Here is a 23,979-nt window from a genome sequence, read left to right as displayed (position 1 = left end):
ATTATTGGCAAGATAACCAATCATTAAAGGGTTATGTAAAGAAATCCTATTATTTGTCGGCGAGAGGTGACCAAGTCAAAACGGAGTTGCAACAAACCACAGGATTCATCAGTGGAAAACATGTGACCCCTATGAGAACTGTGAGCCAACTCAAGACTTCTAAAGTGAAGGGACAATCTCTCATGGCTGAGCAGGCCTTTGTTAAACAATCTGAGGAAACGGGAGACATATATGCAGTAGTTGAAGAGAAAAAATATGTGGAGCCTGTGAATATCCTAAAGGATTTGGAACCAGTATCGCAGGAGTTCAAGGGGGTTGTACTCGATGAACTCCCTAATAAATTACCTCCCATACGAGATATGCAAAATTACGTTGATCCCATAGCAGGGGCAAGTCCGCCTAATTGCCCACATTATCAGAAAAAATATGAAATCTTGAAGACAGATATGAAGGAATTAATCGATATTAGTCAAGTCAAGGAAAGCATGAGTATATGTATCGTATCGGCTCAAAAGTTTAATGTCAAGTACAAAAAAAAGTCTAATGAACATTGGCGTCAGAAGTTATCTCAGACTCATGTGCCAAGTCTCTTGCGTAACTCGAGGACGAGTTTTTTTCAAGCGGAGGGGTCTGATTAGAACCTGTCACGGACACGTTCCTAGCATGGTTGAGCCAAAAGAAGATGGGAGTGAATTGACTATAACTTTTGATCCGGGTTTCGTTACGTGGCGCACAACCTATCAATCTTTACTGAAATGGGCCATCCGAGGTGAATCGACCCACAAAGTGGGTCGATTCACTTCGGATTCAAAAAACGCGCGCTTTTAGCTCAAAAATGAATTTTTAGGAAAAATTTACTATTTTTAGTAATTTCAATTTTTTAAATATTTTTAGAGCTTTAGATTTTCTTTCCTTTTAGAAATAACTTTTAGTTATACTAGGACTCTTCTAGAGAAAGTTTATTTGCAATTTTTATTTTTAGAAATTAGGCCTTAGAAGAGTTTTATTAGAATTAAGATTTTTATTAGAGTTAGAATTTTGCTATTTTTGGTAATTACGAATTTTAGTTTATTTTTTTTCCTATATTAATGGTGTAAGGAGACACATTAGGGAATTATCAATTATTCATCAATCAATTTCGAATTTATTAGAATTTATTTCTATTTTCTGCTTTCTTTCCTCGTGGATTCGAGAAGTCTCTGTGAGGAGTCCAGAGAAGTTCCGTGGATTCGGAATAGTTATCCTCTTGAGGAAGACGGTGCTCGACCTCACGTCCTCCCCTGCGTCAGTTTGGTATCAGAGCGAGGTTTCTCCTCGGATTGATGACTTCTAATGACGGGTCAGGCAATAATCCCATGGGCGGTGTTCTAGGGAATTTACCTTTAACGGCGGCAGCTTTCGAAGCAGCACGGCGAGAGAATCGGCAAGCCATGCAAGGGCTGCAGGCTTCCATCGATCGCATGGCGGATCGTTTGACGGAGGCCCTAGGGTAGCTCCGTGTTCATGGTGGTGATCCACCATCAACAATTGCTAGAATTCGTAATCATATTGATCGTAGGGCGACGCTATCAGTGAACCACAGGATCACTCCTAATAAAGTGGGATCTAGCGACATGGTTTTACAGCATCCTACACGAGCCATTGATCAGATGGATCGGATGGATCAAGAATTCAAGATAAAAGTCGATCTTCCTAGTTTTAATGATCAACTTTACTTCAAGGACTTCCTCGATTGGTTGCTTAAAGTCGAACGTTTCTTCGACTACATGAACATAATGGAAGAAAAGAAAGTTAAACTCGTGGCCTACAAGTTGATGGGCAGAGCTTCAGATTGGTGGGAACAACTTCAACTCGAGCGAACGAGACGGATGAAGGCGCCAATCCGCATATGGTCGCGGATGAAGAAGTTATTGTGCATGCGATTCTTCCCTACCAATTACGATCATGTATTATTCCAACAAAATCAAAATTATTGACAAGATAACCAATCATTAAAGGGTTATGCAGAGAAATCCTATTATTTGTCGTCGAGAGGTGACCAAGTCAAAACGGAGTTGCAACAAACCACATGATTCATCAGTGGAAAACATGTGACCCCTATGGGAATGGTGAGCCAACTCAAGACTTCTAAAGTGGAGGGACAATCTCTCATGACTGAGCAGGCCTTTGTTAAACAATATGAGAAAACGGGAGACATATATGCAGTAGTTGAAGAGAAAAAATATGTGGAGCTTGTGAATATCCTAAAGGATTTGGAACCAGTATCGCAGGAGTTCAAGGGGGTTGTGCTCGATGAACTCCCTAATAAATTACCTCCCATACGAGATATGCAAAATTACGTTGATCCCATCACAAGGGCAAGTCCGGCTAATTGCCCACATTATCAGAAAAAATATGAAATCTTGAAGACAAATGTGAAGGAATTAATCGATATTAGTCAAGTCAAGGAAAGCATGAGTATATGTATCGTATCGGCTCAAAAGCTTAATGTCAAGTACAAAAAAAAGTCTAATGAACATTGGCGTTAGAATTTATCTCAGACTCATGTGCCAAGTCTCTTGTGTAACTCGAGGATGAGTTTTTTTCAAGTGGAGGGGTCTGATGTAGAACCTGTCACAGACACGTTCCTAGCATGGTTGAGCCAAAAGAAGATGGACCGTGAATTGACTATAACTTTTGATCCGGGTATTGTTACGGGGCGCACAACCTATCAATCTTTACTGAAATGGGCCATCCGAGGTGAACCGACCCACAAAGTGGGTCGCATCTGTTCGTTTCATCAAAAAAAGGCGCGCTTTCAGCTCAAAAATGAATTTTTAGGAAAATTTTACTATTTTTAGTAATTCCGATTTTTTAAATATTTTTAGAGCTTCAGATTTTCTTTCCTTTTAGAAATAACTTTTAGTTATACTAGGACTCTTCTAAAGAAAGTTTATTTGCAATTTTTATTTTTAGAAATTAGGCCTTAGAAGAGTTTTATTAGAATTAGGATTTTTATTAGAGTTAGAATTTTGCTATTTTTGGTAATTACGAATTTTAGTTCATTTTTTTTCCTATATTAATGGTGTAAGGAGACACATTAGGGAATTATCAATTATTCATCAATCAATTTCGAATTTATTAGAATTTATTTCTATTTTCTGCTTTCTTTCCTCGTGGATTCGAGAAGTCTCTGTGAGGAGTTCAGAGAAGTTCCGTGGATTTGGAATAGTTATCCTCTTGAGGAAGACGGTGTTCGACCTCACGTCCTCCCTTGCGTCAAATAAGTGGCCCCGGATTGCGATCTACTGATTAGATCGTCCCAAGGACAAACAAAAATGGATAGACCACTGTGCACACTATATCTCTCTCTTTATACTCTCAGTATTTCTTATGATCGATTACGAGAGAGAGTCTCATCCTTTATATAGGAAGGAATGAGAGTTTGGATGAGATTAGATGAGACCTTATCATCTGATCACATCCCTATCTCACATCAAAAATCAAATTCATATTTGAATTTGAAATTTAACTGAAAAGAAGAGGCCGGAATAAGCATGGGACGTACCCACTAGTGATTGCTCACCAGTGGGCCCCACTGGCCTAGGTCCAACAGAGTACACCGTATGGTCCACTTAAGTTCTGTATTGATTTAGATTTCGGTACCTTCTGTTGTCGTCAATTTAATCAAACTAGACTGCTCGTGTGATCAAGGGTCTGAATTGGGTTTTTGTTTGTGGGTAAAGTGTGTGGGCATGTTAGAGTCTACTCGACTCAAAGTTTGACTGAATCGCTGGTGTTTCCCCATGTTGAGCTAAACAAATTGAAGGCTGTGATCAAAGATCCAAGTTCCTCTTGACCATCCATATTTGCGCTTCTGTTCAAGCAATTTTTGAAAGGGTAAGGGTTAGCTCTTTCGAATGTTTTTTTTTTTTTTTTTGCCATGTGACAATAGACATGAGTTTTTTTTTTGTCATGTGACAATAGACTTGAGTTTATGGACTTAAGGACTGTTCTTTCACAAACATTTTATGTGAAGAAGGATACACATATAAATTAAAGAAGCCAAAATATTGCCAATTTCAATAATATTTGGAAATAATGCTCATTACAAGTGATAAGTTGTGAAACAACCAAATGAATAAACAAAAGAAAAATGATAAATACCTGATCCGTTTATCAAAATAGACGATCGAGATAGGTGTGATTAGCTAAATCGGAATTAAATGATCATGGTCATATAACTTAAGGGTGTAGAAATTTACTTGTACTCCTAGGATACTGTAGAGCGAGTTGCTAGGTAGTAGCCATGTAAAATTTGGCTAGGCTAAGCAATACTAAGAAAGATAAATGAAAGATATTTAAAAAAATAGGTTGATGTGTTTGGCGTAGAGCCTCGAGCTCTTCTTCGATTACTCATTTTACAGATTATCAAGGTGGTGAAACCTTTGTTGGGATTCCCTTCCCGATTATGGATTCTTATTTCTCATGTCGCGGCTTTTCAAATAAGAAAATCTCCTTAGTATATTTGGAACCTCTTAACGAGGAAGGTATTTGAAAAGTCTATAGTCATTAGATCTCAGACTTGCACTTCTATATGTAGATGCTCCTTTATAGGATCTATGTTGGTCAAGGGAGCATCTAGTCCTAAGATCCATCACAACCATTCAATTGAGTGGACTAGTTTAGATCACTCGGCTCCTGACCTTAGGAGTGGGATTTGACACTTGACACAGACTCACTATCGGAGATGAACTGGATCTATCAGGTCAAGATCTCTCATTTTTTTGATTCTAATGGGACCACGACCATCAGATTGGATCACCCAATAGGGCATCTGGGTGATCTCTCTCTCTCTTTCGATATACTTGGTGAGTGGTCCAGATTTGCCCGATACTAATCCATTATCGGACATATCATATCCTTCTTCAAGCCCCCTTCATGTTCTCTTTATTTTGATGTGGGCATGAATCCAAACGCAATCAGGATGATGTGTCTGTTACTCCTGACTTGGGCTGGGTTCACCTGGACATCAATCAAATCTTTGGGTCTTCGAAATCTTCTCAAACGTTATAGTCACTTCGAACGTCTTTGAGAATGTTTCTTATTATGGAAGGACTGTGAGAGACAGCCTCACCGAGAATATCATAGTCAGATTTATGATAGATCTGTTCTCAAGGTAGGTCTCTTATAGACGTGCTGGGTAGGTTTGTGATAGATCTGTTCTCTCGGTGGGTCTCTTATAGACATGCTGGGAGAACTTAGGGTCTGTCTGGCCAGCTGTATTAGGTGAGATTAAGGTGGATGAAATTGCAAAAGTTACGATAAATACATGTGTAAGGTATTGTACCTGGATTGGATTTATCCCATGTTTTCCAATACTATGTTTGGAATGTATGCATTAAAAAATAAATCCTAAGATTTACTATCAAATTGCATTTATATTGAACGTGGATGCAACAAAAGTCCATTATCCATGGGATTAATAATCCCATCTCACACTTTCTAACACAAAGCTCATTTTCCAAAGCCTATAAAGTTAATTTTAATCCCATCTCACACTCCTTCCAAACATGTCATCCTGAATTTCAAAGTAGGATTAGTAATGCAATCGCATTTAATACAACTTAATACCACTGTCCAAATAGGCCCTTAATGGATACCTGGCACAACATGGCTGTTTTAAACCAACAAACCAGAGGGGCTTTTTTTTCCTAAACTAAGAAAAAATGGAAAAGGGAAGGAAACCCTAACCCTAAAGGCCTTATCCCTTTGTCTTTCTTCAAAACATGTCATCACCAAAGATGGTGCCCCATCACAAGGCCATCCTAGATTGGTTACCTTCGGGTATTTTAGAAGCCACCATCTGATTGGGAATCCACGGTTGTGGCAGCAGTGACGGGATTGGAGAAGAAATTGTAACTTCAGGTGCACCACTACCAGTTCCTATTCTTTCGACGTCTTCCCAAATCCCGGTGATCAATTCGCTGATTAAGATGCCAGTGCAAAGGAACTCAGGTTAGCAAAACCCATCTTTATAATTTCCATCCCTGCATTAATGGTAGCAATCGCTGCTTTCTATGCTGAATGTTAGAACCAAGTGGAGAGAATGAGGTGAAGCTGCAAACAACCATTAATGGCTGCCAAACAACATCAGCTGGCAATAGGTCTAACAATAGTTTCTCGGGTGGTTGGATTGATCTTGACCATCAAAGTCGTAAACATGTAGGTGTGACCCACCATTAGGTGAGCCTCATCTTGAATAGTTTATATTTCTCAAATTTTTATTATGACCAATTGACCATCCGATTGGACATTTGCTTGTTGTATGCCCACACTCAGTCTTAATCTGCTGGAAAATGATCTTTCAAATGGTGAGGGCCCTACCAAATGAACACTCCAGATCTTCCGACACATGTAGTATGCAGACGGTTGAGATCATGAAAATGAAAACAATCCTTAACTAATGAGATGTATCAAGAAGTAGCCAATTTTCATAAATGTCATGAAACATCTACTAAACTTCAGCTGTGTTCATTTAAATTTCCTCCCTTTCACGGGCCCCTTCAAAATCATTTTAAGAACATCAGAATTGAATTTCTTATATAATTTCTTCACATTACGATTTCCCCTCCCCATGAGAAAATCCACCTCCCGTTCATATCGCTTATACAATGCTGGAAGGGTTTGGATGCAAATGACACCTAGTTCACATTCAACAACAACAACAACAACAACAACAATTCAGTAAGGTTGAGATTGAAAGATAAAATTATATTAATTTATATTATTATTTGTAGGTGAAAATGATTTGTTGTAAAATGCCCATAATGAAAAATATATTATTGATTAATTAATGATGGCCTGAATGAGGTATCATGGCGCCCAACTCTCATCAATGCCAGATATTAATTGGATGATGATATTATTCATCTATACCCTTGATAGAGTGGAGTGGAAGAACGGAATTCATGTAGCTGACCCCAAATAATTGGGATAAGGCTTAGATGATGACCATGATAAGATTCATCTACAACGACATTTTCTTATGGGTGTTTCACATTGGAACACTTTCATGGTTATTCACTGGAGTGAAAATTCGGTGTAGGTGTAAGAGAAATGAAATGTTGTACTAAATTTCATTGTGGGTGGATCTCATCACCATCCGAACATAATTGCACCACCTCCCAAGAAGCAAAAGAAGTGGGACCCACATTTTAACCATGGAAAATTTTCAATACCAGTTTTTTCACACTGGATCGTTCCCCTGGATGTATATGGTATATACTCTAGAAATTCTCACTCCGTACAAATTCTTCATAGGCACAAGGGGCACAATATATATGGATGAATCTGAATGGTGCTATTATGGATGAATCACTATTTCATTATGGACGAATTTGTACTCTAAATAGTTCTTCACGGGAATGACCCGAATTATATATATATATATGGGGTAACACCGATGTTTATATTTCTTTATGAATGAATCTTACTGCCATCTAAACATGATAGCACTAGTTCCCATCAGACAATTATTAATAGGTCATTAGATTCATCTATAATGGAATCTGACCATGGGTGTTTCCACACTAGATCATTGCCTTTATATAAAAAGATGGGTTTTACCCAAAGCATACCCATCATTTCATGGGAGTGCTGTCATAGTATCGCTTTGCAAAACATTATTTTTCTACGCATCTGGGCAGTGTCTGTCTTTTTGACTAAAATGCTTATAATTAATCACTTTTTTTTTCCTGTACACATGAACCTTTTTTTAATCATTACTCTTCGGTAGATTTTTCTAATAAAAGCATCCACCTCAGAAAAATGGTTTTTTTTTTTTTTTTTCGGTCTATTATGTTAAATTAAGCTTGTTTGAGAAGAAAGTGAGAGGAAATTAGATGGAAAAACTTACAAATATTATACTTTTAAAAGATGAGGTTTTCTTATTTTTTATTTTTTATTTTTTTTTGCTTAGATGCATCTTTTGCTAAGAAATAAATATAAGGAAAAGAAAATAGAGATTTAAAAAACTCCATGTTTAGGAGATTGTTTCTTCTTTTTACAAAAAATATACTCATATTGGTTTGCTTGGAAGATAATGATATAAGGAGAGAAGAGATATCATAAACTTCACTTTTATAAGATAGATTTTATTTTATTTTCCCCTTTAAAAGATAAGGCTTAAATTGGTCTTTTGTTAAGAGCTTGACTTTGAGCTAATTTTTGTAAAGTTAAATAGTATCCAAATTAGATAATTCCAAAACTATTCGAAAGTTTATCTTTTCAATTCAAAAGTTTGATGAATTATCTTGCCAAAGAGTCCAAGATTTTCCCTAATTCGACTTATAACAATAGCCATGATTACTATTTGTTGTCTAATTTTTAAAAGTCAAATGGTCTCCAAATGAGATAATTCCAAATTCATTTGAAAGATGGTCGACTTATCGTTCAAATGAGTATAAGATCACTCCAATTCGACTCTAACGAGTGAGTTATTATCATTTTCATGGGACCCCACAATGCATAATCCAAATTGTGATCTAGGCATTGTTTAAACACGATATGTACTTTGAGCCCACTTTTAAAAGTACAAACAGTCTCCAAATAAGCTGATTTCAAATTCATTAAAGGGTTCATCGAATTATCTTTCTAACAAGCACAAGATCACCCCGATTTGACATGTAATGAGAGAGTTATGATTGTTTTTGTGAGACTACGTGAAACATTGTCCAAACTATGATTGCCGTTTCGTCGAAATTTTAGTTTAAACTTTGTGACCACTTTTGAAAGATCGAATAGTGCCCAAATGAGGTAATTTGAAAGTAATTTAAAAGTCCGTCGAATTATCTTTCCAACAAGCACAAGGTCACATTGATTTGACCTGTAACAAGGGAGTTATGACCATTTTTGTCGGATCGCACAATGCTGGAAAAATAAGGATCTTAATTTTCCACTATTGTGATTTTTCACAATCGCAATTTGGAGTCCATATTGTGATCGTAGAAAATCACGATCTTGAAAAACAATGATCATCCAAATCACGATCGTTGTTTTTCCATTATGGCGCGGTTCCATGAAAATGGTCACAACTTTCTTGTTATAAGTCAAATAGGGGTGATGTTGTAATCGTTGGAAAGATAATTCAAAGAACTTTTCAATGGCCTTGGAATCAACTCATTTGGATCTATTTGACCTATCAAAAGTGGGATCAAAGTTCAAATTGTAATTTGGATAAAATAACAATCATAGTTTGAACAATGCATAATGCTGTCCCACAAAAATGATCATAATTTACTCGTTACATGTTGGATCAGGGTGATCTTATTCTCATGGAAAGGATAATTCAATGAAAATTTAAATGACTTTGGAATTACCTTATTTGGAAACTATTTGACCTTCCAAAAGTAAGCGCAAAGTCTAAACTGCAATTTAGGCAAAACAATGATTGCGGTTTGGATAATGCATTTCTCAGTTCCACTAAGGTGGTCATAATTTCCTCATTATATGTCGAATCGGGGTGATTTTTTGTTCATTGGAATGATAATTCGAAAAACTTTCAAATAACTTTGGAATCAACTCATTTGGGGACTGTTTGATCTTTCAAAAGTTGGCTAAAATTTCTGATCATGATTCAGACAATATCCAAATTGTAGTTTGGACAATGCATCGCGTGATCTCACAGAAACAATCATAACTCACTCGTTATAGGTAGAATCAGGGTGATCTTATGCTATTGGAAAAATATTTGATGATCTTTCAAATGGTTTTAAAATAATCTCATTTAGAGACCATTTGACTTTTCAAAAATCAGCCTAAAATGACGATCGTGGTTTGCGCAATGCACCATAAGGTCTTACCAGAATGCTCACTTTTTTGTTACAGGTTGGATCGAGGTGTTCTTGACTTAATGGAAATATAATTTAACAAACTTTCAAATAGCTTTTGAATTATCTTATTTTTATACTGTTTGATATTTTAAAAGTGAGCTCAAAGTCTAGCTTTTGGCGAAAGACAAATTTAAGCCCAATCTTTTGAAGAAATAAGAAAAACCGATCTTCTAAAAGTGAAGTTTTTCATATTTCTCATCATTCTATATCAATTTCTTTGAAACAAATTTATTTCAACATAATTTTTGGAGAAATAAGAAGAACCTTGTATTTATGGAGGTTTTTTTTATATTTAAATTATATTTTTATTTCCTTTTATGTGTTTCTTGACAAAATCTTTTGGAAGAAAGAAAACCCATATTTTGAAAGCGGAATATTTGTAAATTTTTTCCATCTAATTTCCTCTTATATTTTTTCCTACCAAGCTCAACTCAACATAATAAGTAAAAGAGAATAAGAAAAGCCTTTAAAAAAAAAAAGAAAAAAAAGAAAAAGTGGGAGCTTCCCTTAGAGATTTTGCTAGAGATTAATGATTAAAAAAAATAAAGGTGCTTAGAAATTGAAGAAAAAGAGATAGGTGATTATGAGCATTTTCATTCGAGAACAAGATAAACCATGCATTCGAGTATAGAAAAATAATATTTTAATAAGCAATGATAATTAAAAGAATTACACGAGCATTACCAAAATAGAGGAAACTTGTGAAGCTGCAGAAGCTTCCTACCACTGATGATATCCAAAGTGAAGCAATTGCCTGAAAATAGGAGGAAGCATAGACATGAAATAGATTTGGTGCCTAGCATTCAACACGTGTACCCGGTGCACATGTACATCATCCAGACGCTTCATCTATTGAGACCCATTGTGGATTGGGGGTACCCAAAACATCATACCGTTCGGGTGATCCTAGCCCCTGATTGGAGGCTCTTCAGAACTACGAAGGACGGTTAGGAAAATGTCCAACCAGCGGTTGATGTTTGGTAGACAAAAATCCTCCAATCAGTGGCTCGGATCATGTAGCTGGAGTATTTTACGGACGCGAATTGTCTGTGCTCCCGGCCACCGGACGTTTCCTTGATGAGAAGCTATGTGGGACCCACAGAGATTCCTGTGACAAATCCACTCCGTCCATCGGTTTTTTGAGATCCAGTAGGACAGGAATGCAAAAATCAGGCAGATCTAAAACTCAGGTGGCCACACAGCACGAAAAACAGAGATTTAAGGCCCACCATTGGAAACTGTGGGGGTTACAAGTTCTGTATCAGGATGATATTTGTCCGTAAAGTTTATCAGAGTGGTAATAACCATATGAACGGTTTGGATAGCATATAAACATCATGTTAGGCTCCAGGAAGGTTTCAACGGTGGACGTTTCCGTCTCACTGTTTGGTGTGATGTGGCCCACGTGAGTTTTTGATCTGCACAAATTTTGGATTTATATATCATATTTTGATCTTGAGAAACTGATGGACGGAGTGGATTTGTCACGGTAATACATGTGGTCCCCACATAGCTTCCAACCACAGGAACTTCCTGTGCCCGGGGGCATTTGCAATTCGCGTCCGTAATCTATCGTGTGCACGTGTGAAATACATATATTTGGTGCCCACATGTGATCCCAGCCATTGGATTTGAGGGAGAAAGATGGCTGGTTATAGAAAACAAAAAGATTGAACAGATGGTCCGTGTCCAATGCCCAAATTCAGCAGTTCCAACTGTCCGACGACCTTGATCTTTGGATATATTCACATCCATGATGAAGCCTCCCTGATGAGTGGCTCAGATTTTGCGCACATGTGCCACGAGTAAGGCTTACGAGGAGGATTGGCATGATGGAGAAAGAGACCCACATACCATAAGAAAGAGTTTCATGTTTTTCCCACGTGCGGCGTCATAGGGGATCGAAATGAAAATAAGCAATTTGGCATGAAAGGCCAATGCAACATCCTCAAATGTACGCTCGGATAACATGATGTCTGAGATTTTGGGAGGCGTCCTGAAGACAGCAACATACAGATGTATTATATGATGCTTAGGCCCGAAGAAATGTTGATTTTTTGCTCGGCTGAGGTAAGCCCTCTCCGGTAATCCAAGGCTCATTTGGTAGAGCTTGTCCAGGTCTGGTCTAAGTAAATCAATCTTACTTTGCTGATTATATATATATATATATATATATATATATATATATATATATATATATATATGGGAAAAGGTACATGCGCTCGAGCTAATGGGACCGTCCCATGAGGTTGAGCTGTGTGGGCCCCACTGTGATGTGTTTCGAACATCTACCCTATCAGTCAGATGCACCACGATGGAATGGTGCATCTGACTATGGGTTAGATGTTCAAAAGGCATCACGGTGGGGCCCACACAGCTCGACCTCATGGGACGGACTCGTGAGGTTGAGAGCATAGTACCTTTTCCCACACATATATATATATATATATATATATATATATATATATATATATATATATATATGGGAAAAGGTACTATGTGATCGACCTCATGATAAGCTCTCGTGAGGTCGAGCTGTGTGGGCCCCACCATGATGCGTGTCGACCATCAACACCGTGCATTTGATGGGTCCTCTCTAAATTATGGGATATCCCAAAAATCAGCCGTATACGGAACTCAGGTGGGCCATACCATCTAAAATCATGTGAAGACATACCAAAAACATATAAAAGCACTTGGTGGGGCCCACCTGAGTTTTGAATCCTGCTGAAACTTGGTCTGAACCCTCATCCAAGTGGGACACACATAATGGATGGGCTGGATTTGCAAACCACATCTTGGGGGGCCCAAAATATGATTATGAATGTTTTAATGGTGCACGGCCCCTCCCCACTTCTGTATGTGGTGTGGCCCATACAAGTCACGGATTGACTTGATTCTTGAGACCTAGGCCCATGATGGAATGGTGCATCTGACTAATGGGGTAGATGTTCGAAACGCATCACGATGGGGCCCACACAACTCGACCTCATGGGACGGTCTTGTGAGGTCGAGCGCATAGTACCTTTTCCCATATATATATATATATATAAAACATTTGTTTGGCACCTTTACTTGGATAGTTAAGGTTGCTTGAACAATATGATTTTAGAGATACACTCCATCCATGGCGGGACTTATAATTTGAGCGGTTAGGATTGTTTGATAATTGTGATTTTAGAGATATAATACATTTAGAATGGGACTCACAATGTGGATGGTAAGGATGGATTTGAGGGTGTTAATGGTCAGGTCTTGGTAAGAGATCAAAATCCGAAGAGAGGGAGAGAGAGAAGAAAAGGAAAGAAAAATAAAGACAAGAAAATAAGGAGGAGAGGAGAGAGAGAGAGAGAGAGTGTTAGGGCGATCGAGTCATTGACTCGAGTAGATCATCAAGTTCAGAGTTTGTAAGGAAAGAGAGAGAAAAAAATGACGAAAGATCAAGTTGAAACCAAGTTAACTGGTCGAGTTGACTTAGTTGAGTCAACCCAAAGAATCAAACTGAGTCAGACGGATTTTGGGTAGGGCTGAAAGTCGGGCGGGTTGGTGCTCAACCCTAAGCCCAACCCAAGGTTCCTATACCTGAACCCTAACCCAACCTCGGGTTGGGAATTCTCAACCCAAGCCCAATTCAAGCGGGCTCGGTTAGGTGGATACATGATAATATTTTCGTTATTACATTAGTCTATTATATTTCAATACATGTCTTTTTCTTTTTTTTTTACCTATAGTTTTATTAATTATATATGTAATTATTTATTATAAAGAGCTTTGGTTTTCTAAATAAATAAGCTAAAATATAGGATAACACTCCTTTAAAAGTATTGTTGTGTAGCATGCAATCTATTTGGGAGAGAGAAATCCCACGTATCTTGTTAGCTTTTTTTTTTTTTTTTTTCTTCTCTTTTTCTATTAGCTTGTTAGTACACCCACCATAAGTTTAGAGTTCACTATTAGCCACCCTTACTAGGGAATCGATACCAAGACCTCAGTGTTGAAACGAGGTATCTTTCACTCAGTCTACCACTTGAGCTATGGACCAGGGTGTATCTTGTTAGCTTGAGTCATCGGAAATAATGTGGACTAATGAGACCCGACGTCACTGGAATTTCATATGCCTCCAACATGGACGATCCACACATAGTTATATACTGATTGGGTTCGGGTTGGGTTGGGCAACCTGAGACCTCAACCCAAGCCTGACCCAAGTTTTATCGGGTTGGTGTTTGTATAGCCCAAGCCCAAGACCAAACCCAATACATTTTGCCCAAGCCAAACTCAATGTCAGGTCGGTCACAGGTTGGTCGGGTTGAACCCACCTGACTTTCAGCCCTAATTTTGGGTCCATCAGAAGGAGAAGTCCTGCACTGAGTCAACGTCGTGTCACCGAGTTGCACTAAGTCGGGCAAATTTATGCTTGTTATTACTCTAAAATTAAAGTTAGTAATTCTCTTCTTTTGAATTTCATTCCCTTTCGCGGAAAGTCCTTCCCAATTACTTAATTTTTTTTCCTATTTTCTCTAATTTTAAATTGCATCCTACCTAACTTTGGCTAAAAACGTTACAAGCGTACAGAACTATATTCAGATGGAGTGTAATACATCGGGAACTCCATTTCTATATTCCCGGGCAATTTTTCTTCCTCAGTAAAGGTCTTATTCCTCTCCTTACTCATTTCTACTTTGGTTGTGAACTTCGAAGTCATTTTTCCTATATAAATTCACAGCGTTATTAAAAACATACTAGCAATTTTTCAAAATCAGATTATTTTACATATGCCAACCACGAGTTTGGGCAAATGGGCCCCATGTTTTGGTATCTATACAGTAGATTACGTGGGTCCCAACATATATAAACAGTGCCAACAAAATCTACTTGAGTAAAAGTTACTATGAGCTATTGCAGTATTTTGATGGTAACGGTCTATCTGCGGCCCACTGATGAAGGGTTTGCATTATTTAACCAGGTGAATTTTCGGTAATCCACCATCCATGGTGTGGCCTATCAGACCATCGGTCTCGATTAATGATCCATTAGCTCCATTAATCCAAACTCAAGGCTCAAGGACACTCATATTGTCATTCCACATGTGCAAGATCGAACCATTCATCACCCCACCGTGAACATCCTCTGGCCACCAGGTCGTTCCAGTCATCAGGTGGGCCACACATACAGTGTGATGGATGATACGCAGTCATTTAGGAATCACTTGGAAATTGTATATGTTGCATAGTAGTCAAATTAAACCGTCCAAATTATAGTACCCAGTATAGATGTGCCATTAACAAAAAATTACGCTTATTTGATATTCTTACTAACGGATTGGTAGACATGTTTTGGACGGTTAAAAATGGAAAATATCCAACTGTCCAGGAATCAGAGGTTAGGATTGTTCAATCAATCTAATATTTGGTTTTTGACCTGGCAACAGTGGGCTGCACAATCTAGTCAGTTTATATGAGTTAATATATGGCATGTGTGCAATTTCCGAGTGCCTGCATATCAAGAACCATGTAACTCCTCTTTCTAACCACTTACTGTATCTCATACATATGTGGCTTACTTGATGAGTCGACTGGCCTAGTCATTTCGCCAGGGCATGTTAATACCACGTGCCAACTGATGAATGGCACGGATCCTGCACACGTGTACCAATGATTGCTCCTTCTACCTTAGCCTGTCTCATGCAGCTAGGGCTGCAACTTTTTTTTTTTTTTTTTTTAACACACGCACACACACCCCAACACACTCACGCCATAGTGGGCTTTCACCACCTATGGATACTCGAACCCTTGACCGGGTGTTGAAACTCCAGAGAGTCTACCACCCGAGCAAGAGCACGGATCCAGCTAGGGCTGCAACTTGAGTTGCATTCGGTTGGGAAAATGTAACCCAATTTGAATTTGGGTTGGGTTCAGGCTAAGCAAATTTGGGTCAGGTTTGGTTAAGTTAGCAATAATTATATATATTTGGGTTGGGTTGGGTTGGGTTGGATTGGGTTGGGTCACATACTGGGGACTTCAGGTTGGATTTTGGATTCGACTGGGTTGCGGGTGGATCCTCTTAAGATTGGATTGGATTGGGTTGGGTCAAATAATGAGGACTTCAGGTGGGATTTTGGGCTGGGTTGGGTTGCGGGTGGATCCTCTTAAGGTTGGGATGGGTCACATGCTGGGGACTTCAGGTTGGATTTTGGGCCGGGTTGGGTTGCAGGTGGATCCTCTTAAGGTTGGTTTGAATTGGGTTGGGTTATATATTGGGGACTTCAAGTTGGGGTGTGGGCCGGGTTGGGTTGCTGGTGGTTCCTCTTAAGGTTGGGTTGGGTCACACCGGGGACTTCAGGTTGGATTTTGGGCCAGGTTGGGTTGCAGCTGGATCTTCTTAAGGCTGGGTTGAATTGGGTTGGGTTACATATTGGGGACTTTTGGTTGGATTTTGGGCTGGGTTAGGGTGCAAGTGGTTCCTCTTTAGGTTGGGTTAGATTGTGTTGGGTCACATATTGGGGACTTCAGGTTGGATTTTGGGTTAGGTTTGGGTTACGGGTGGATCCTTTTAAGGTTGGGTTGGGCTCGGGTTAACCCTAAACTTGGCCCAATCCACCCGAGTTGCACTCCTACATGTGGTGCACTTTAATCTGCTAAAAGGCCCTCCATTTTTCCTGTTTTGTAACAAGGTCCATTTCTTTTAGAGCATGAATCTCACATGCACATGGTTGGAAAGAAGTTACCGATTGAAGTGAGTGGCGCCTTTGGACCAGAGGAAGATGACGATCATGACGATGATGCAGACATGACACACAAGTGTCACAAAATGGCATCCGACGATCTCGAAAAGGAACCAAATCATTGTCGTGCCAGCCAAAACGGTCGCCGATAAGTTCTTGTCCCTCCATAAGATGACATCCGCAGCTGTAAAAATCAAGTCACATTTCATATTCAGTTCGAAGCATGTCTAAGATGCACTGTGGGGTACATGGGCTTGAAAGGAGGAAACAAGTGTTGGGTTTTCCCAAAATAAAGAAAATAAAAATGTTAAAGTTTTTCAAATATAAAAAAATGAGGAGAAAGATTATGGCTTTTGGTGGTTGTTAGTGATGATTTGATTGTGAATAGTAGTGTCTCTTGATGAATAGAGCATCATTTGATTTCAAAATAATAGTGAAAATATGCTATTAATGAAGAGACACGAACTTGAAAAGGTATAAAAAATGAACCCAGCTTTGGGTTATTTTGATACTACATCAATTTCAATAATCTCTCTTCTCCATCTTCTTTAATACTCTTTTTTAGGTGGTCTTTTAATAGTTATAGAAATTGTAATTTTTCAGGAGTAAACTACAAATACGAAAAATGTTAAGGATAAAATATAAGAGTACAAAAGTCAGTGATGAACGTTACAAAAGTATGTTCGGTATGTTGGTTTTTTTTTTTTTTTTTTTATGCATAATAAATCTCACATATTTCCAACTTAAGAGAGGAGGCTTATTGTATCTTGAAGAAGATTTGTTGTAACCCTCTTACAAACTACTTTAACCACTAATAAAGTATGAATATCACCTTAAAGATAGCGATATTATAAGATATATAGCTTAGGCTTATCTTTTAGTATATATTTCTTTTCTTTATGCTTCTATCCTTTCAACAAGCGCATCCAACTGCTCTGGTCATTTGAATCATTAGTCTGAAAACCTGAAAACTAAACATGACTTGTCCAGCTGAGTTGGGTCCACTCAACCACTTCATTTTGTATTTAAATTACACAAGGGATCGCCCGATGAGTATTCATCACACACGTGCGCATTGCGGGACACGCGTCTTGCAGGCATGTAATGCAGCGTTATGGGCCCACTATTAAGGGCATGTGCAATCTAATCCGTCCATCAAATTAGGCACGTTATGTTCATCGCCCATAGAAAAAGACAATTGCATCCCAACTTAGGTGGTCTCCACACACAAAACTTATACTCAGCAACCTCTTTCTATTGTTCCCTTTGTTGTGGCTGACCTGATTTTTTTATCTACTAAGATTTTTGACCCATGACATAATAGAAAAGGACTCACCTGATGGATGGAGTGGATGTCACAGAAAATATAGTAGGCCCTACTGATATTATGTGTTATATGGTGCAAATGAGAATTTTTTTCTTGGTTAGTATATTCATAGATTTTGTAGTGGGTGAACTAAATGTGTGGTCCACGAGATCATTGGATCGACTTGATTTTTGGGTCATCAAATTATCATGATGGGTGCACTTGTTGGACAAGTTAGATATCATTTACATGCCACGTAGGCCCCATATTGCTCGATACTCAACTCGATTAGAGACCGAGTCGACTCAAGTTTTCGGGGTTTTGGAATTTGAACTATGCGGTTAAATCGATGGGCCTACACTGAGAAAGAAATTTATACCTCTTCCTCCTCCGAGGGCAGCATGCAGGGATCTCCGGCGACCGAAGAGCTTTGCCGAGTCATATGATCTCGAAGATGAACGGATCAACAACATGATTTTGTACAAAAAAACGTGTGGTTTTCATTGATGTTTTAACAAGGGATTAGATATAGGAGTTGTGGTACTAAGCTTAGTAGCCAAGAAAGCTAGTAATGGGAGGAAAGGAATGACTTTTATGTGGGCCCACATTGGACATGGCCCAACAAGCTTCCTTCACAGGGCTGTATCTATAAAATGGGCTTTTCATGCTTTTTCTTTCCCGAGATTCTATTTTTCTTCTTTGGAAAAGAGAAGTGCCGAACTGCCTTTATCATGTGGAACTAAGCGCACATGCATTAGATAATGGATGTTCCTGCACTGTAAATTGAGGTGGTACATCACTTCTTTTTTCAGTTACATGTTGCATATAAATAATATCCGAGCCGTCTGAAAGGTTTGGACACGTTGTCATAATCATCTGGCATGAAAATTAAGCTAATTGAATTAGTAGGTGGGCCACAACATTGAATTCAGTGGGCGGATGATATGATTGAATCTATAGGTATGGCCTACCTGTGATCTGTCGGTCTGATTTTCAGGCCAGGTGGTCTTTATGATGGTTATAACCGTTTTTCCTGATTAGGATAAATGGCCAGTCCTCTAAACTAAAGAAAAACAATCAAAGGTTGGAAATAGTTCAATCTATGTTTTTTTTTTCCCAGATAAATGACCTTCGTATCCACATGAAGTCCCATCATATAAATGGTTTTGATCATTGAAATATGAATTCACATCGAAGAAATGCTTTTAAATAAGCATATATGTTGAATGGGAAATGTTCATAAGTGTCTTTAAACCGTTTGTTATTTCTTTTTTGTATGATAGTGGGCCATTTGATGATTGGACCATGCCATTCATCATTGCCCTGGGCTTAGCCTAGCCCATATTAAGAAAGGCTTAGATTCAATTTTGGGCTGGGCTTTTGGGCCAAGTTTAGGAGCCCAAGCCCTGGCCCAACAGAGCGGGCCATTGCAGCATTGTAGCTTATGCTGCTGTGGTTTGTACATGATCATTCCTCTAGATTATGGGTTTGGTTATGTGTCCTTGAAAATACTCGGGTTTCATTGATACACGGTATTGTAGTTGTACACGGTCTGTGAATCTGGATCCTCCATCTGATGGTTGTGATCGTGATGGGCTGGATTTGGGTGGGGTCAGGGTTAGCCCAAGCCCGTTCGTTTCCAATGGGCTTGAAATCCAGGCCCACTTCTGGCAATTCTAACGTTTATCAGGCTTTGGATAGGTAAAAATGGAAATCCTATAGAATTTTGGATCCATACGCACCGTTTATTTCTTGGGCATAATAAATCAAACTGGGCCCACCCTTTTGGAGTAAGGTCCAGGTGACACATGAAGGGCCCGGGTTACACAAGCCATGACAATTGAGTTCTAGCCATGCATTTGGATTTCATCTCCTTCAATGTGTACACAACGACCATCTTTTACTGTAACTTGGAAGGCCACCAATTGGATGGATAGGATTGTTCTAGTTTGGGTTTGTATGGTGGATGGACGGTCAGGATGCACCGCCATCCAACCAATCATAGGCTGCAACAAATCCTCAAAAAATGTCCCCTAGAATTTGATACACGTGATTTGGTTCCACATCACATGAGGGTTAATTACCATAATACTAATTTAATGTAGGATAATTAACCACTTACTCTTAAAGCTAGAATTGATAGAGCATGGCGAATTAATTCTTTTTATCTCATAGCTCAAGCCCTATATTCATGGATTAGGTCATCTGCTGAACCCTCATTGTAGGCCCCAAATCACATGGGTTCTGCCCACCTCGTGGGCCGTAAATCCATGAGTTCCACCAGCTGCCTTACATGGGCTATAAATTCATGGGTTCCACCTCACAGTAGCCAACTGCCTCACATGAGCTGTCCACCCGAGCGTGCCCCCGCATCCCACAGGCCATCCAGTCAAACCCGGTGTGAAAATACCACCGCATTAGATTAATTGACTTATACTCGTTTGTACAGTCATCTAAACTTTTTATTATATATGTTCCCACATGTTATATCATAATATATGAATGTGGCACTCCCACTCAAAACCCACTTTTTTGGTGGATGTTTTAATATTGGATCTGTGGTTGTGCAGAAGAAAATAGAAAAGCAAATATGGAAAACTAACAAGGATTCCTACAAAAATGAGATTCGTGGATTTGAAAAGTAACCTTTTCTTCAGAAAGGGAACCAAAATAGGAAGGCATGGTCCACTCCCTTACTTTTGCAGCCTGAATATTTGATTTAACACCACCTCTTTTGACATTTATTTCCATTATTTTCTCCAAAAAAAACTTGCAAAATGGAAAGTGTATTACATGCCTTTTCTTTTTAAAAAATGAAGAGAAATAGGAATCCAAGGAAATCATTTTCATTTCAATGGATTCAATGTTTTTAAAAACTACACTTTACATGGTGTTTGCGCATCCGAGGGCGTGGACTCCTACATATTCACACAAAAGGGGACATGCCTAGCGTTCTATTAGGACATCTATGGTTTTTAGATCTTTTATCATGGAAATCAGGTCATTTCATACTCGTCGGCCATACCAAATAAAATAGCTAGATGACCCAAAAATTGTTTTTAACAGTTAGCTTGTTTTGCACACTTTGCTCACTTGAGAACTGAAATAGCCGGATTATTTAGGCAAAAGATCAAAGTGTTATTTTCAACCAAATGGAAAAGTTCAGATATTGCACATATATTCTACATTAGCACGTTGTTACATTGTTACTGACATGTATACATATTTATACATTGGATTATATTGTGAATTTTTTAAAATTTGAGTTTATATGTATGGATGTGGCCGTTTTGCAATAATATCTGCATTTAGATGCTTGAATTGATAATCGTTATTAAATGTGACCAATATTCATTGATTAAAGGCTTGGTTGCTTTTCTCGTGGCGTACACAAAAGTATGAATCTACACAATGAAAGTGATGCACATTGAGGTACATGTACATATATGATACACCCCTGCTCTTATTTATAAGATAATTAGGATGAGATAGAATACAAACAGGTATGATTGACTCCATACCCTATCATGTCATGTAAGTATATGTTTAACAGCAAAAATAGATAATTAGTTGTGAAAGTATATGTATAACAACAAGAATAGATCATTAGTTTACTAGATAGATCCACAGTGATGATTGTACAGACGATGAATGTTTAATAATTTATTATGTGTTACTTGAGCTACATGTGCTATGAGATTAATTAATTATGTGTTACTTGAGCTACATGTGCTATGAGATTAATTACTAATAAGCAACAGATCGATTTCAATACAGTCATTGTACAAGTATACTAGTTCTGTAGGTTACTCTTATGTCTTTATTATTCTATGCTATGTAGCAAAGTTGCAATAATGTAACATTAATTTTTGTTGTGCATAGATTTGGCTAGATTAGAAGCATGCTGGGAAAGTAGTTAAGTCAATATCAAATTACAAAGATGGGATAGATGAATATCGTACATGATCACATGATGGTGATGACACATGTGAGAGTTATTTAAGACATTGTATTGAATGCATGGTTGAATTTTATTACTAAGTGTTTTTGAAAATATTTACATATTAATATTTTCAATTGGCTTTGATCAAGTACTCTTGCAAAGATACAATCCAATTGATTTTAAAAGTATGTGTCACAATTAAAGCATGGGATTTGTGCATGTGCACGTAAGGAATCAAATGTTCTTAATAAAGTGTAATCAGATCAATAGCCTATAACAAGCAGTTGGAGAATGGGAGAAAATCGCTTTTGATTCACTCATGGATTTGTTGCAATGTGATTCCCTAATGAGAGTTATGGTCTCAGATGTCTTATATTAGATTTACTTGATTGAAGGCCGTAAATTAGGCCTTCTTATTAGGATGAAGTGTGTGATAATTCGGTACACTTCATTACCACCACACTAAAGGGAGATTGGAGTTTGTTTTTAATTACAATTCTCCGAAATTAAGGCGTACAAATATAGGTGTGAGGCCTTTGTTTAAGATACTTCTATTTCTCTTCTTAAGCTTTAGCTTGTAGTAATTCATTTATTCCTAGAAATCCTAGTTCACAAAATTTAAAGATCACAGTGTATATGGTGTTCTTTTCTTTCTTATGATCGGGAAATATAATTTTTGATAGACTTTTTTTTTTTTATTTCCATTTTTATGCATGTTTATATATATAAAGAATAAAATCATGGTTATGCATTCCGGGTAATTTTATTCTTAAAAATTTTTAATTAACTTTTTTTTTTTGGCATCTCTACTTATCATACATGTGGTTTGCAGGGCTCCACTCAGGCACAAAATCAGCCAACCTCTAGAATGCATTTGGGACAAAATCCCATCTAAGTAGGCTCCATTTTATACACGAGAAGAAGCAAAGAAATGATTTTTGCTAAAGTGGTTTGTTCTAATACATCCCCCCCATGAAGAGTATTTCTTTATGTTTTTACACATGGACTTTAGCCATTGGACCTGAGGTCGTTTTCCAATGATCTCCGCCTATTATATAATTGGCTTTTTCATAAGTGGGGTTATCCAAAAGAATATTCAAGATTGGAAGATCCTATCCATGTCCATAAAGCAAAGGTAAAAGGAGATGGCCCATATTCAAAGAAAAAGAGTTAAATCAAGCTAAAGCATTGAAAATCCCAATTTAAGGATTCATTTTTTCATTTACCCTATGTCTACAACAAGGCCAATTATGAAATTACCTTCAAACAATAAAATTAACATGACCCTATATCCGACTAATACAATCCCCACACTAAGACATCAATACATCATAATGTATTAAAGTAAACAAGTACTCACTTGGATATTTTTTGCATGTAAGAATCTACTTTTCTTAAAATAAGCCACCCATTTATTTAATGGGTCGGATTAGGGTATAAGAAGACCCAGAATCGACACATGAGATGGTCATACACATGGGCCCTGGCATGATGGATGGCTTAGATCTTATACAATTGTGCATTGCTGGCTTGGGTGTCTAAATTCATGTTTATGCTATCAGGTGCACCTTGGAATAGCACTCATCAGGAAAGTCATCTCACCCTTTTCTTTTTGCTAATTTAGTAAAATAAATACAAATGATCACATACTTGGGTTGCGTGTAAGCGTTCATGTCCATCCATTTATTTTCTGCCTACATGTCACATGCGAGAGCATGGATTCTGCATACTACCGCATCCATTTACTAATAACTAATTATAATTATAATTTCATAATTTTATACTCCTACCATAAGGTCCAATCTCAATTTATGTGCCACTCTTGATAATCACACTATGCAGATGATCCTATTCGTCAAAAAGCTGAACTCCTTTTTCTAGGGCCATCCATTTTTCAAGTCACTGATGGGGTGGTTAGGATAATCTAATCAAAGTAGTTCTTTAGAACTACAATCGGTCAACAATAGAATCCAAAATGGATGGTTTAGATTGTTTGTTGGGCATTATATTCGATCTTAATTGACCATTTTTTCGACTTAGTTGGATGCTTGGAATCATTTGATCAATGTAATTTTTATACAGTGGCCCATGATATGTGGTCAAGGATGTAGTGGATGTAATTTAGCCTAGAGTA

General features: G+C 38.0%; 1 protein-coding gene across 1 annotated transcript; it reads right to left on the bottom strand.

The window, feature by feature from the left end:
• Positions 1 to 6,420: 6,420 nt before the first annotated feature.
• On the bottom strand, positions 6,421 to 18,453 carry LOC131235520 (reticulon-like protein B9). The gene is made up of 5 exons (XM_058232715.1): positions 18,282 to 18,453; positions 16,600 to 16,780; positions 11,727 to 11,868; positions 10,557 to 10,626; positions 6,421 to 6,683 (listed from the first exon to the last, which is right to left on the bottom strand). Exons 1-5 carry the CDS (start codon positions 18,373 to 18,375, stop codon positions 6,514 to 6,516), a joined length of 657 nt encoding a protein of 218 aa, XP_058088698.1. The 5' UTR covers positions 18,376 to 18,453; the 3' UTR covers positions 6,421 to 6,513.
• Positions 18,454 to 23,979: the final 5,526 nt, after the last annotated feature.

This window comes from Magnolia sinica, chromosome 19, assembly GCF_029962835.1.
Source record: "Magnolia sinica isolate HGM2019 chromosome 19, MsV1, whole genome shotgun sequence".
Taxonomy (NCBI): domain Eukaryota; kingdom Viridiplantae; phylum Streptophyta; class Magnoliopsida; order Magnoliales; family Magnoliaceae; genus Magnolia; species Magnolia sinica.
This window is presented reverse-complemented; position numbering and strand designations above follow the sequence as displayed.

Excerpts from the sequence above, each read along its gene's own strand:
- LOC131235520 (XM_058232715.1), bottom strand. The coding sequence starts at position 18,375 with ATGTTGTTGATCCGTTCATCTTCGAGATCATATGACTCGGCAAAGCTC. Across the intron at positions 11,869-16,599 it reads GGCGCCACTCACTTCAATCG|GACGCCTCCCAAAATCTCAG; the intron begins GTAACTTCTTTC and ends TGCTGTCTTCAG. Across the intron at positions 10,627-11,726 it reads ACATGAAACTCTTTCTTATG|GCAATTGCTTCACTTTGGAT; the intron begins GTATGTGGGTCT and ends TCCTATTTTCAG.